The sequence below is a fragment of the Tetrao urogallus genome (genome assembly GCF_951394365.1).
Source record: "Tetrao urogallus genome assembly, contig: scaffold_248, whole genome shotgun sequence".
NCBI lineage: Eukaryota > Metazoa > Chordata > Aves > Galliformes > Phasianidae > Tetrao > Tetrao urogallus.
The window spans coordinates 2884-18322 of record NW_027639042.1 but is presented as its reverse complement, the minus strand read 5'-3'; the positions used below and the strand labels follow the sequence as shown (position 1 = coordinate 18322).

Below are 15439 nucleotides of genomic sequence, written 5' to 3'. Positions count from 1 at the left end.
TGTGGGGTTCTATGGGGTTCTATGGGGTCTGCAGGGGGTTCTATGGGGTCTGTGGGGGCTTCTATGGGGTCTGTGTGGGGTTGTATGGGGTTATTTGGGGGCTGTGTGGGGTTCTATGGGGTCTGCGGGGGGTTCTATGGGGTTCTAGGGGAGTTGTGGGGTCTGCGGGGGATTCTATGTGGTTCTATGCGGTTATTTGGGGTCTGTGGGGGGTTATATGGGGTTCTATGGGGTTCTATGGGGTCTTAGGGGGGTTCTGTGGGGTTCTATGGGGTTCTATGGGGTCTGATGGGGTCTGTATGGGGTTATATGGGGTCTGTGGGGGGTTATGTGGGGTTCTATGGGGTTCTATGGGGTCTGATGGGGGTTCTATGGGGTCTGCGGGGGGTTATGGGGTCTGTGTGGGGTTCTAGGGGGTCTGAGGGGAGTTATGGGGTCTGCAGGGGGTTCTATGGGGTTCTATGGGGTCTGTTGGGGGTTCTATGGCATCTGCGGGGGGTTCTATGGGGTTCTATGGGGGTTCTATGGGGTTCTATGGGGTCTGTGTGGGGTTCTATGGGGTCTGAGAGGAGTTGTGGGGTCTTAGGGGGGTTCTATGGGGTTCTATGGGGTCTGCGGGGGGTTCTATGGGGTTTGAGGGGGGTTCTATGGGGTTCTATGGGGCTATTTGGGGTCTGTGGGGGGTTCTATGGGGTCTGCAGGGGGTTCTATGGGGTTCAATGGGGTTATTTGGGGGCTGCATGGAGTTATTTGGGGTTATGGAGTCTCTGTGGGGTTATAGGAGATCTCTAAGGGGTCTCTATGGGGTGTTACGGGGTCCCTATGGGGTCTCTAAGGGGTCCCTATGGGGTCTCTATGGGGCGTTATGGGGTCTCTATGGGGTCTCTATGGGGTCTCTATGGGGTGTTATGGGCTCTCTATGGGGTGCCCTATGGGGTTCTATGGGGTCTCTATGGGGTCTCTATGGGGCGCCCTATTGGGTGTTATGGGGTCTCTATGGGGTCTCTATGGGGCGCCCTATGGGGTGTTATGGGGTCTCTCTGGGGTCTCTCTGGGGTCTCTATGGGGCGACTTATGGGGTGTTATGGGGTGTTATGGGGTCCCTACGGGGCGCCCTATGGGGTCTCTCTGGGGTCTCTATGGGGCGCCCTATGGGGTGTTATGGGGTCTCTCTGGGGTCTCTCTGGGGTCTCTCTGGGGTCTCTATGGGGCGACTTATGGGGTGTTATGGGGTGTTATGGGGTCCCTATGGGGCGCCCTATGGGGTCTCTCTGAGGTCTCTATGGGGCGCCCTATGGGGTGTTATGGGGTGTCTATGGGGGCCCTATGGGGTGTTATGGGGTCTCTGTGGGGTCTCTATGGGGCGCCCTATGGGGTGTTATGGGGTGTTATGGGGTCTCTATGGGGTCCCTATGGGGTGTTATGGGGTCTCTCTGGGGCGCCCTATGGGGTGTTATGGGGTCTCTATGGGGTCTCTATGGGGCGCCATATGGAGTTCTATGGGGTCTCTATGGGGCGCCCTGTGGGGTGTTATGGGGTCTCTATGGGGTGCCCTATGGGGTTCTATGGGGTCTCTATGGGGTCTCTATGGGGCACCCTATGGGGTGTTATGGGGTCCCTATGGGGCGCCCTATGGGGTCCCTATGGGGTCCCTATGGGGCGCCCTATGGGGTGTCTATGGGGCACCCTGTGGGGTGTTATGGGGTGTTATGGGGTCCCTATGGGGCGCCCTATAGGATGCCCTATGGGGTGTTATAGGGTATCTATGGGGCGCCCTATGGGTTCCCTATGGGGTCCCTATGGGGTATCTATGGGGTGTCTATGGGGTGTCTATGGGGCGCCCTATAGGGTGTTATGGGGTCCCTATGGGGCGCCCTATAGGATGCCCTATGGGGTGTTATGGGGTCCCTATGGGGTTCTATGGGGTCTCTCTGGGGTCTCTATGGGGCACCCTACGGGGTCTCTATGGGGCGCCCTATGGGGTGTTATGGGGTGTCTCTGGGGTGTCTATGGGGTGTCTATGGGATGTTATGGGGTCTCTATGGGGTCCCTATGGGGCGCCCTATGGGGCGTCTATGGGGCGCCCTAGGGGGTGTTATGGGGTGTTATGGGGTCCCTATGGGGCGCCCTATAGGATGCCCTATGGGGTGTTATAGGGTCCCTATGGGGTGTTATGGGGTCCCTATGGGGCGCCCTATAGGATGCCCTATGGGGTGTTATGGGGTCCCTATGGGGCGCTATGGGGTCCCTATGGGGCGCCCTATAGGATGCCCCTGGGCGTTGCCGTACCACATGACCTGCGCCCCCTCCTCGGACACCTCGGCCTCCAGCACCACGCGGTCGCCCACCACCACCTGCTGGTCCTCCAGCCCGCGCACCACCGTCACCGGAGGCTCTGCACCGCACGGGGGTATGGGGTCACGGGGGGTCACGGGGGTCGTGGGGGTCACGGGGGTCATAGGGGTCATAGGGGTCATGGGGGTCATGGGGGTCATAGGGGTCATGGGGGTCATAGGCGTCATAGGGCTCATGGGGGTCATGGGGAGTCATAGGGGGGGTATGGGGTCATAGGGGGGCATAGGGGTCACGGGGGGTCACGGGGGTCGTGGGGGTCACGGGGGTCATAGGGGTCATGGGGGTCATGGGGGTCACAGGGGTCATGGGGGTCATAGGCGTCATAGGGCTCATGGGGGTCATGGGGAGTCATGGGGGGGTATGGGGTCATAGGGGGGCATAGGGGTCACGGGGGGTCACGGGGGTCGTGGGGGTCACGGGGGTCATAGGGGTCATAGGGGTCATGGGGGTCATAGGCATCATAGGGGTCATGGGGGTGATGGGGGGTCATAGGGGGGGTATGGGGTCATAGGGGGCATAGGGGGGATATGGGGTCGTAGGGAGTAATAGGGGGAGTACGGGGTCATATGGGGGGTCATAGGGGGGGTATGGCGTCATAGGGGGGCATAGGGGTCACGGGGGGTCACGGGGGTCATGGGGGTCACGGTGGTCATAGGGGTCATGGGAGGTCACGGGGGGTCACGGGGGTCACGGGTGTCACGGGGGTCATGGGGTGTCACGGGGGTCATATGGGTCATGGGGGGTCACGGGGTTCATGGGAGGTCATGGGGGTCATAGGGGTCACGGGGGTCATGGGGGTCATAGGGGGCTATAGGGGGCTAAATGGGGGTCATATGGGGTCATGGGGGGCATAGGGGTCACGGGGGTCATAGGGGATCGTAGGGGTTATAGGGGGAGTATGGGGTCATAGGGTGTCATAGGGGGTCATGGGGGGTAATAGGGGGGGTATGGGGTCATAGCGGGGCATAGGGGTCACGGGGGGTCACGGGGGTCATGGGGGTCATAGGGGTCATGGGGGTGATGGGGGGTCATATGGGGGGGTATGGGGTCATAGGGGGGCATAGGGGTCACGGGGGGTCATGGGGGGTCATGTGGTCATAGGGGTCATGGGGGTCATAGGGGGCTATAGGGGGCTATAGGGGGTCATATGGGGTCATGGGGGGGCATAAGGGTCACGGGGGGTCACGAGGGTCATGGGGGTCACGGGGGTCATAGGGGACATAGGGGTCATGGGGGTCATGGGGGGTTACGGGGGTGATGGGGGGTCACGGGGGTCATAGGGGTCATGGGGGTCATGGGGGTCATGGGGGTGATGGGGGGTAATGGGGGGGGAAGGGGTCATAGGGGGGCATAGGGGTCACGGGGGGCCACGGGGGGTCATATGGGGGGTTGTATGGGGTCATAGGGGGTCATAGGGGGAGTACGGGGTCATATGGGGGGTCATAGGGGGGCATAGGGGGTTACAGGGGGGGTATGGGGTCATAGGGCATCATAGGGAGTCATAGGAGGGTCATAGGGGTCATAGAGGTCATAAGGGGTTATGGGGTCATAGGGGGAGTATGGGGTCATAGGGGCTTATAGGAGGGGTATGGGGGTCATGGGGGGTCATGGGGGGTATGGGGTCATACGGAGTTATAGGGGGTTATATGGGGTCATAGGGGGGCATAGGGGGGCATAGGGGGCATGGGGGGTCATGGGGGGGCATAGGGGTCATGAGGGGTCATATGGGGTCATGGGGGTCATGGGGGTCATAGGGGGTTATAGGGGGAGTATGGGGTCATAGGGGGTCATAGGGGTTTATAGGGGGTCATAGGGGTCATGGGGTCATGGGGGGTCATGGGGGGGTATGGGGTCATAGGGGGGCATAGGGGTCACGGGGGGTCACGGGGGTGATGGGGGGTCATAGGGGTCATATGGGGTCATGGAGGGGGTATGGGGGGTATGGGGTCATAGTGGGTTATAGGGGGAGTATGGGGTCATATGGGGTCATAGGAGGGGTATGGGGTGTATGGGGTCAGGGGGTCATAGGGGGCGTATGGGGGTATGGGGTCATGGGGGTCATAGGGGGGGTATGGGGTCGTGTGGGGTCATAGGGGGGTATGGGGTGTATGGGGTCGTATGGGGTCATATGGGGTCATAGGGGGTCATAGTGGGGGTATGGGGTCATAGGGGGTCGTGTATGGGGTCATAGGGGGGGTTATAGAGGATATGGGGTCATAGGGGGTCATAGGGGGGTATGGGGGGTTGTAGAGGGTCATATGAGGTCATATGGGGTCACAGGGGGGTATGGGGTCATGTGGGGTCACAGGGGTCATATGGGGTCATATGGGGTCATAGGGGTAATATGGGGTCATATGGGGTCATAGGGGGTCATAGGGGGGTATGGGGTAATATGGGAGTCACAGGGGTCATATGGGGTAATATGGGGTCATAGGGGGTCGTATGGGGTCATATAGGGTTATAGGGGGTCATATGGGGTTGTGTGGGGTTATTGGCTATGGGACGTTTAGGGGACAATTATGGATGTTTATGGGATGTTTATGGGATGTTTATGGGATGTTTATGGACATTATGGGATGTTTATGGCACATTATGGATGTTTATGGGATGTTTATGGCACATTATGGGATGTTTATGGGATGTTTATGGGACATTATGGGATGTTTATGGATGTTTATGGCACATTATGGGATGTTTATGGCACATTATGGGATGCTTATGGATGTTTATGGGATGTTTATGGAACAGTTATGGGATGTTTATGGCACATTATGGGATGTTTATGGATGCTTATGGGATGTTTATGGAACAGTTATGGATGTTTATGGGACGTTTATGGGATGTTTAATGGGATGTTTATGGGATGTTTATGGGACATGGATGGGACGTTTATGGGATGTTTATGGATGTTTATGGGACGTTTATGGAACAGTTATGGGATGTTTATGGGATGTTTATGGATGTTTATGGGACGTTTATGGAACACTTATGGGATGTTTATGGACGTTTATGGGACATTTATGGGATGTTTATGGGACACTGATGGGATGTTTATGGATATTTATGGATGTTTATGGGCCGTTTATGGGATGTTTATGGGACATTGATAGGATGGACATTGATGGGACATTGATGGGACACTTATGGGGACGTTATGGGATGTCTATGGGCCGTTTATGGGACATTATGGGATGTTTATGGGACATTGATGGGACGTTTATGGATGTTGAAGGGCCGTTTCCGGTCCGTCCTGCAGCTCGTTAGCGGCACCTTTAACGAAGACCTCGGTGAAGCATTTCTCGTCGTTGACGCGGCACTCGTAGGCGGCGTCGTCGGCCAGAGAGCATTTGTGGATGGTGAGGATGCGCTTCAGGCCCACGTTCTCAAACACGTACCTGGGGGGTGTGGGGTTATGGGGTCACTATGGGGTTATGGGGTCAGTGTGGGGTTATGGGGTCAGTGTGGGGTTATGGGGTCACTATGGGGTTATGGGGTCACTATGGGGTTATGGGGTCAGTGTGGGGTTATGGGGTCACTATGGGGTTATGTGGTCAGTGTGGGGTTATGGGGTCAGTGTGGGGTTATGGGGTCAGTATGGGGTGTTTGTGGATGGTGAGGATGCGCTTCAGGCCCACGTTCTCAAACACGTACCTGGGGGTGTGGGGCTATGGGGTCACTATGGGGTTATGGGGTCAGTGTGGGGTTATGGGGTCAGTGTGGGGTTATGGGGTCACTATGGGGTTATGGGGTCAGTGTGGGGTTATGGGGTCAGTGTGGGGTTATGGGGTCACTATGGGGTTATGGGGTCAGTGTGGGGTTATGGGGTCAGTATGGGGTGTTTGTGGATGGTGAGGATGCGCTTCAGGCCCACGTTCTCAAACACGTACCTGGGGGTGTGGGGTTATGGGGTCACTATGGGGTTATGGGGTCAGTGTGGGGTTATGGGCTCAGTGTGGGGTTATGGGCTCAGTGTGGGGTTATGGGCTCAGTATGGGGTTATGGGGTCAGTATGGGGTTATGGGCTCAGTGTGGGGTTATGGGGTCAGTATGGGGTTATGGGGTCAGTATGGGGTTATGGGCTCAGTGTGGGGTTATGGGCTCAGTGTGGGGTTATGGGGTCAGTATGGGGTGTTTGGGGTCAGTGTGTCAGTATGGGGTTATGGGGGCAGTGTGGGGTTATGAGGTTATGGGGTCAGTGGGGGGTGTGGGGTCAGTATGGGGTTATGGGGTCCGTGGGGGTTATGGGGTCAGTATGGGGTGTGGGATCAGGTGTGGGGTTATGGGGTTATGGGGTCACTATGGGTCAGTGTGGGGTTATGGGGTCAGTGTGGGGTTATGGGGTCAGTGTGGGGTTATGGGGTCAGTGTGGGGTTATGGGGTCACTATGGGGTTATGGGCTCAGTGTGGGGTTATGGGGTCAGTATGGGGTGTTTGTGGATGGTGAGGATGCGCTTCAGGCCCACGTTCTCAAACACGTACCTGGGGGTGTGGGGTTATGGGGTCAGTGTGGGGTTATGGGGTCAGTGTGGGTTATGGGTCACTATGGGGTTATGGGGTCAGTGTGGGGTTATGGGGTCAGTGTGGGGTTATGGGGTCAGTATGGGGTGTTTGTGGATGGTGAGGATGCGCTTCAGGCCCACGTTCTCAAACACGTACCTGGGGGTTATAGGGTCAGTATGGGGTTATGGGGTCCGTGGGGGGTTATGGGGTCAGTATGGGGTTGTGGGGTCAGTGTGGGGTTTATGGGGTTATGGGGTCAGTATGGGGTCAGTGGGGTTATGGGGTCACTATGGGGTTGTGGTGTCAGTGTGGGGTTGTGGGGTCTGTGTGGGGTTATGGGGTCCGTGGGGGGTTATGGGCCAGTATGGGGTGTGGGATCAGTGTGGGGTTATGGGGTCAGTATGGGGTTATGGGGTTATGGGGTCACTATGGGGTTGTGGGGTCAGTATGGGGTTATGGGGTCACTATGGGGTTGTGGGGTCAGTGTGGGGTTATGGGGTCCGTGGGGGGTTATGGGGTCAGTGTGGGTTTTGGGGTTATGGGGTCAGTATGGGGTCAGTGGGGTTTTGGGGTTATGGGGTCACTATGGGGTTATGGGGTCAGTGTGGGGTCAGTGTGGGGTGTGTGTGGGGTGTGTGGGCCCCCAATGCCCCCATTGCCCCCAATGCCCCCAATGCCCCCATTGCCCCCATTTGCCCCCATTGCCCCCATTGCCCCCATTGCCCCCAATGCCCCAATGCCCCATTGCCCCCAATGCCCCATTGCCCCCAATTGCCCCCAATGCCCCCAATGCCCCCAATGCCCCCATTGCCCCCAATGCCCCCATTGCCCCCAATGCCCCCATTGCCCCCCATTGCCCCCATTGCCCCCCACAGCCCCCAATGCCTCCATTGCCCCCATTGCCCCCATTGCCCCTAATGCCCCAATGCCCCCATTGCCCCCACAGCCCCCAATGCCCCCACTGCCCCTTTCCCTCACTGCCCCACACTCACTTGGTGCTGGGTTTGATCAGCTGCCCGTTCTTGTACCACTTTAGGGGCAGGTCGGGGTCGCTCAGCTCCACCACCAGTTTGATTTTGTTCCCTTTGTCCACCTGGTAGGCCGGGTCCAACTTCCGGATGAACGCTGGGGGGGCAGAAACGGGACCCCAAATGACCCCATAGGGCCCCACAGGACCCCACAGTGCCCCATATGGTCCCACAGGACTCCAAATGACCCCATAGGGCCCCACAGGACCCCAATTGACCCCATAGGGCCCCACAGGACCCCACAGTGCCCCATATGGTCCCACAAGACCCCAAATGACCCCATATGGTCCCACAGGACCCCAAATGACCCCATAGGGACCCACAGGACCCCAGTGCCTCATATGGTTCCACAGGACCCCAAATGACCCCATAGGGACCCACAGGACCCCACAGTGCCCCATATGGTCCCACAGAACCCCAAATGACCCTATATGGCCCCAAAGAATACCAAATGACCCATAGTGCCCCACAGGACCCCAAATGACCCCATAGAGCCCACAGGACCCACAGTGCCCCAATTGGTCCCACAGGACCCCAATTGACCCCATAGGGCCCCACAGGACCCCACAGTGCCCATATGGCCCCACTGGACCCCAAATGACCCCATAGGGACCCACAGGACCCCAGTTGAACCCATAGGGCCCCACAGGACCCTAAATGACCCCATAGGGCCCCACAGGACCCCACAGTGCCCCATATGGTCCCACAGAACCCCAATTGGACCTCATAGGGCCCCACAGGACCCTAAATGACCCCATATGGCCCCACAGGAACCCCAGCACCCCATAGAGCTCCACGTGGACCTTCTGGACCCATTTCAGCATCCCCCACCTCCCTCCATCCCCCACCCCCCATAACCCCCCATACCCCCCATAACCCCACACCCCCTATATGACCCCACACCCCCCCAGCCCCATACGGAGACACAGGGACCCATAGGGAGACATAGGGACCCATAGGGGCCCACAGGGAGACATAGGGACCCATTGGGATAGGGACCCATAGGGAGACATAGGGAGACATAGAGACCAATAGGGACCCACAGGGAGACATAGGGGCCCATTGGGACCCATAGGGAGACATAGGGGCCCATAGGGACACATAGGGAGACATAGAGACCCATAGGGACCCATAGGGAGACATAGGGAGACATAGGGAGACATAGGGAGACATGGGGAGACATAGAGACGCATGGGAACCCTTAGGGAGACATAGAGACCCATAGGGACCCATAGGGAGACATAGGGACCCATAGGGACCCACAGGGACCCATAGGGACCCATAGGGACCCACAGGGACCCACTGGGAGACATAGGGACCCCCAGCCCCCCACCTTCACTCTTTTTGGGCTCCACGTGGACCTTTTGGAGCCTTTTCAGCATCGCCCCATAACCCCACACCCCCATAACCCTCCATACCCCCCCATATCCCCAGCCCCCCATACCCCCAGCCACCCCCAGCCCCCCCAGCCCCCCACCTTCGCTCTTTTTGGGCTCCACGTGGACCTTTTGGAGCCTTTTCAGCATCCCCCCACCTCCCTCCATCCCCCCATAGCCCCCCATAACCCCACACCCCCTATATGACCCCACACCACCCACACCCCCCCAGCCCATACGGAGACACAGGGACCCATAGGGAGACATAGAGACCCATAGGGACACATAGGGACACATGAAGACCCATAGGGACCCATAGGAAGACATAGGGACCCATATAGACCCATAGGGACCCATAGGGAGACATAGGGACCCATAGGGACCCATAGGGAGACATAGGGAGACACAGGGACCCATAGGGACCCATAGGGAGACATAGGGACCCATAGGGAGACACAGGGAGACATAGGGACCCATAGGGACCCATAGGAGACATAGGGAGACATAGGGAGACATAGGGAGACATAGGGACCCATAGGGACCCATAGGGAGACATAGGGACCCATAGGGACCCATAGGGAGACATAAGGACACACAGGGAGACATAGGGAGACATAGGGAGACATAGGGACCCATAGGGACCCATAGGGAGACATAGGGAGACATAGGGAGACATAGGGAGACATAGGGACCCATAGGGAGACATAGGGAGACATAGGGAGACATAGGGAGACATAGGGACCCATAGGGACCCATAGGGAGACATAGGGACCCATAGGGAGACATAGGGACCCATAGGGAGACATAGGGACCCATAGGGACCCATAAGGACCCATAGGGAGACATAGGGACCCATAGGGAGACACAGGGAGACATAGGGACCCATAGGGACCCATAGGGAGACATAGGGAGACATAGGGACCCATAGGGACCCATAGGGAGACATAGGGAGACATAGGGACCCATAGGGACCCATAGGGAGACATAAGGACACACAGGGAGACATAGGGAGACATAGGGAGACATAGGGACCCATAGGGACCCATAGGGAGACATAGGGAGACATAGGGAGACATAGGGACCCATAGGGACCCATAGGGACCCATAGGGAGACATAGGGACACATAGGGACCCATAGGGAGACATAGGGACCCATAGGGACCCATAGGGAGACATAGGGAGACACAGGGACCCATAGGGACCCATAGGGAGACATAAGGACACATAGGGAGACATAGGGAGACATAGGGAGACATAGGGACCCATAGGGACCCATAGGGAGACATAGGGACCCATAGGGACCCATAGGGAGACATAAGGACACATAGGGAGACATAGGGAGACATAGGGAGACATAGGGACCCATAGGGACCCATAGGGAGACATAGGGAGACATAGGGAGACATAGGGAGACATAGGGACCCATAGGGACCCATAGGGAGACATAGGGACACATAGGGACCCATAGGGAGACATAGGGAGACACAGGGACCCATAGGGACCCATAGGGAGACATAGGGAGACACAGGGACCCATAGGGACCCATAGGGAGACATAAGGACACATAGGGAGACATAGGGAGACATAGGGAGACATAGGGACCCATAGGGACCCATAGGGAGACATAGGGACCCATAGGGACCCTAGGGAGACATAAGGACACATAGGGAGACATAGGGAGACATAGGGAGACATAGGGACCCATAGGGACCCATAGGGAGACATAGGGAGACACAGGGAGACATAGGGAGACATAGGGACCCATAGGGACCCATAGGGAGACATAGGGACACATAGGGACCCATAGGGAGACATAGGGAGACACAGGGACCCATAGGGACCCATAGGGAGACATAGGGAGACACAGGGACCCATAGGGACCCATAGGGAGACATAAGGACACATAGGGAGACATAGGGAGACATAGGGAGACACAGGGACCCATAGGGACCCATAGGGAGACATAGGGACCCATAGGGACCCATAGGGAGACATAGGGACCCATAGGGAGACATAGGGAGACATAGGGAGACATAGGGACCCATAGGGACCCATAGGGAGACATAGGGACACATAGGGACCCATAGGGAGACATAGGGAGACACAGGGACCCATAGGGACCCATAGGGAGACATAGGGAGACACAGGGACCCATAGGGACCCATAGGGAGACATAAGGACACATAGGGAGACATAGGGAGACATAGGGAGACATAGGGACTCATAGGGACCCATAGGGAGACACAGGGAGACATAGGGACCCATAGGAACCCATAGGGAGACATAGGGAGACATAGGGAGACATAGGGACCCATAGGGACCCATAGGGAGACATAGGGAGACATAGGGAGACATAGGGACCCATAGGGACCCATAGGGAGACATATGGATCCATAGGGACCCATAGGGAGACATAAGGACACATAGGGAGACATAGGGAGACATAGGGAGACATAGGGACCCATAGGGACCCATAGGGAGACATAGGGAGACATAGGGACCCATAGGGACCCGTAGGGAGACATAGGGAGACATAGGGAGACGTAGGGACCCATAGAGACCCATAGGGAACCATTGGGAGACATAGGAACCCATAGGGAGACATGGGGAGACATAAAGACCCATAGAAAACCATAGGGAAACATAGGCAGACATAGAGACCCATAGGGAGACATAGGGAGACATAGGGACCCATAGGGACCCATAGGGAGACATATGGATCCATAGGGACCCATAGGGAGACATAAGGACACATAGGGAGACATAGGGAGACATAGGGAGACATAGGGACCCATAGGGACCCATAGGGAGACATAGGGAGACATAGGGACCCATAGGGACCCGTAGGGAGACATAGGGAGACATAGGGAGACGTAGGGAGACATAGGGACCCATAGAGACCCATAGGGAACCATTGGGAGACATAGGAACCCATAGGGAGACATGGGGAGACATAAAGACCCATAGAAAACCATAGGGAAACATAGGCAGACATAGAGACCCATAGGGAGACATAGGGAGACATAGGGAGACATAGGGAGACATAGGGACCCTTAGGGACCCACAGGGAGACATAGGGACCCATAGGGACCCATAGGGACCCCCCAGCCCCCCACCTTCGCTCTTTTTGGGCTCCACGTGGACCTTTTTGAGCCTTTTCAGCATCCCCCTGAGGTCGGTGATGCCGTACTGGAAGGCGATGCGCTCGTACTCGCTCTTTTTGGTGACGCCCTTCAGCAGCTCCCAGATCTCGGGGGGGAACTGGTCGTCCTCGTCCTTCTTCTTCTTCTTCTTCTCCTCCACCTGAATCTCCCTGGGGATTTTGGGGGGGGGAGGAAGGGGTGAGACCCCATAGAGAAACACTGATAGACCCACGGGGACCCATAAGGACCCATAGGGACGCATGGAGATCCATAGGGACACATTGGGAGACAAGGGGACACATAGAGACCCATAGGGACCCATAGGGACCCATAGGGAGACATAGGGAGACATAGGGAGACATAGAGACCCATAGGGACCCATAGGGATCCATAGGGATCATAGGGACACATAGAACCCATAGGGACCCATAGGGACCCCATAGAGACCCCATAGGGACCCCTCCCTTTGCACACCCCTTGCACACTCGTTACACACTCGTTGCACACTCATTACACACCCCTTGCACACCCCTTTTCACACCCCTTGCACACTCATTGCACACCCCTTTTCACACTCATTGCACTCCTTGCACACCCCTCACACACTCATTGCGCATTCATTGCACACTCATTGCACACTCGTTGCACACCCCTCACACACTCATTACACACCCCTTGCACACTCATTGCACATCCCCTTGCACACTCATAGCACACCCCCTTGCACACATCTCTTGCACACCCCCTGCACACTCATTACACACCCCTTGCGCACCCCTTGCACACCCATTACACACCCCTTGCACACTCACTGCACATCCCTTGCACACTCAATACACAACCCTTTCCCTCCCCTTGCACACCCATTAGACACCCCTTGCACACTTGTTGCACACTCATTGCACACCCCTCGCACACTCATTGCACACCCACTTACACACCCCTTGCACACTCATTGCACACTCATTGCACACTCACTGCACACTCATTGCACACCCCTTGCACACTCATTGCACACTCATTGCACACTCATTGCACACCCCTTGCACACTCATTGCCCACTCATTGCACACTCACACACCCCTTGCACACTCATTGCACACCCCTTGCACACTCATTGCACACTCATTGCACACCCACTTACACACCCCTTGCACACTCATTGCACACTCACTGCACACCCCTTGCACACTCCTTGCACACCCGTTGCACACCCATTGCACACCTCTTTTTGAGCAGCCCGCTGAAGTCCAGCTCTCCCGCCGTGCCATCTTTGCCCTCGCCCCTATTGGGGGGGGGGGGGGGGGGAACAGTAATTAATTAATTAGGAGTTGGGGCTGTTAATAATTGGGGGTCTGGGGGAGGTCAGGGCTGGGGGGGGGGGGGGGGGGGGCAAAAAATGGGGAGGATTTGGGGGGGGGGGGTCCCATCTATGGGGGGGTCCCAGTTTATGGGGGGGGGCTCAGAGTGTATGGAGGGATTTGGGATTGGAGTTGGGGGGGGGGGGGCTGCCCAGTTTATTTGGGGGGGGGGGTCCCATAAATGGGGAGGATTTGGGGGTCCCATTTATGGGGGGGGCCCCATTTTTGGGGGGGGTCCCATTTTGGGGGGGGCTCAGAATGTACAGAGGGATTTGGGATTGGAATTGGGGGGGGTCCCCAGTTAATTGGGGGGGGGGGGTCCCACCTATGGGGGGTTCTCAGTTTGGGGGGGGGTCCCATAAATGGGGAGGATTTGGGGGTCTCATTTATGGGGGGGGTCCCATTTTGGGGGGGGGCTCAGAGTGTATGGAGGGATTTGGGATTGGAATTGGGGGGGGGTCCCAGTTTATTGGGGGGGGGGGTCCCCACCTATGGGGGGTTCTCAGTTTGGGGGGGGTCCCATAAATGGGGAGGATTTGGTGGTCCCATTTATGGGGGGGGTCCCATTTTGGGGGGGGCTCAAAGTGTATGGAGGGATTTGGGCACGGAATTGGGGGGGGTCCCAGTTTATTGGGGGGGGTCCCACTTATGGGGGGTTCTCAGATGGGGGGGGGTCCCATAAATGGGGAGGATTTGGGGGTCCCATTTATGGGGGGGGTCCCATTTTGGGGGGGGCTCAAAGTGTATGGAGGGATTTGGGCACGGAATTGGGGGGGGGGTCCCCAGTTTATTGGGGGGGGTCCCACTGATTGGGGGGGGGGTCCCATAAATGGGGAGGATTTGGGGGTCCCATTTATGGGGGGGGTCCCATTTTTGGGGGGGGGGCTCAGAGTGTATGGAGGGATTTGGGATTGGAATTGGGGGGGGGGGTCCCCAGTTTATTTGGGGGGGGGTCCCATAAATGGGGGAGGATTTGGGGGGGGGGTCCCACCTATGGGGGTTCCCAGATTGGGGGGGGGGGGGGGGGGGTGTCCCATAAATGGGGAGGATTTGGGGGGGGGGGGTCCCACCTATGGGGGGTTCCAAGTTTGGTGGGGGGGGTCCCATAAATGGGGAGGATTTGGGGGTCCCATTTATGGGGGGGGGTCCCATTTTTGGGGGGGGGCTCAGAGTGTATGGAGGGATTTGGGATTTTGGGGGTGGAATTGGGGGGGGTCCCCAATTGCTTTTATTTGGGGGGGGGTCTCACTCACGTGCGCTTGAAGGCCTGCAGGACGTTGGTGTCACTGGAGCGGGGGGCTGCGGGGAGACCCCAAAAGTGACCCCTATGTGACCCCCAAAGTGACCCCACAATGACCCCAAAGTGACCCCAACCGAGTGACCCAAAAAGGACCCCATGGAGTGACCCCACAATGACCCCCAAATGACCCCAACCGAGTGACCCCAAAGGGACCCCAAGGTGACCCCAGAATAACCCCAAAGTGACCCCAACCACGTGACCCCAAAGGGACCCCATGGAGTGACCCCCAAAGTGACCCCAACCGAGTGACCCCAAAGGGACCCCAAGGTGACCCCACAATGACCCCCAAATGACCCCAACCGAGTGACCCCAAAGGGACCCCAAGGTGACCCCAGAATGACCCCAAAGTGACCCCAACCACGTGACCCCAAAGGGG

General features: G+C 57.5%; 1 protein-coding gene across 1 annotated transcript; it reads right to left on the bottom strand.

Annotated features, from left to right (window-relative positions):
- Positions 1-5572: 5572 nt before the first annotated feature.
- Positions 5573-15062, bottom strand: LOC306957552 (myosin-binding protein C, fast-type-like; the record flags this gene model as incomplete). Its single annotated transcript, XM_079551041.1, has 5 exons — positions 5573-5750; positions 7848-7980; positions 12376-12572; positions 13628-13687; positions 15017-15062. Coding segments are annotated over 5 exons (614 nt in total), but the record flags the coding sequence as incomplete, so codon positions are not given.
- Positions 15063-15439: the final 377 nt, after the last annotated feature.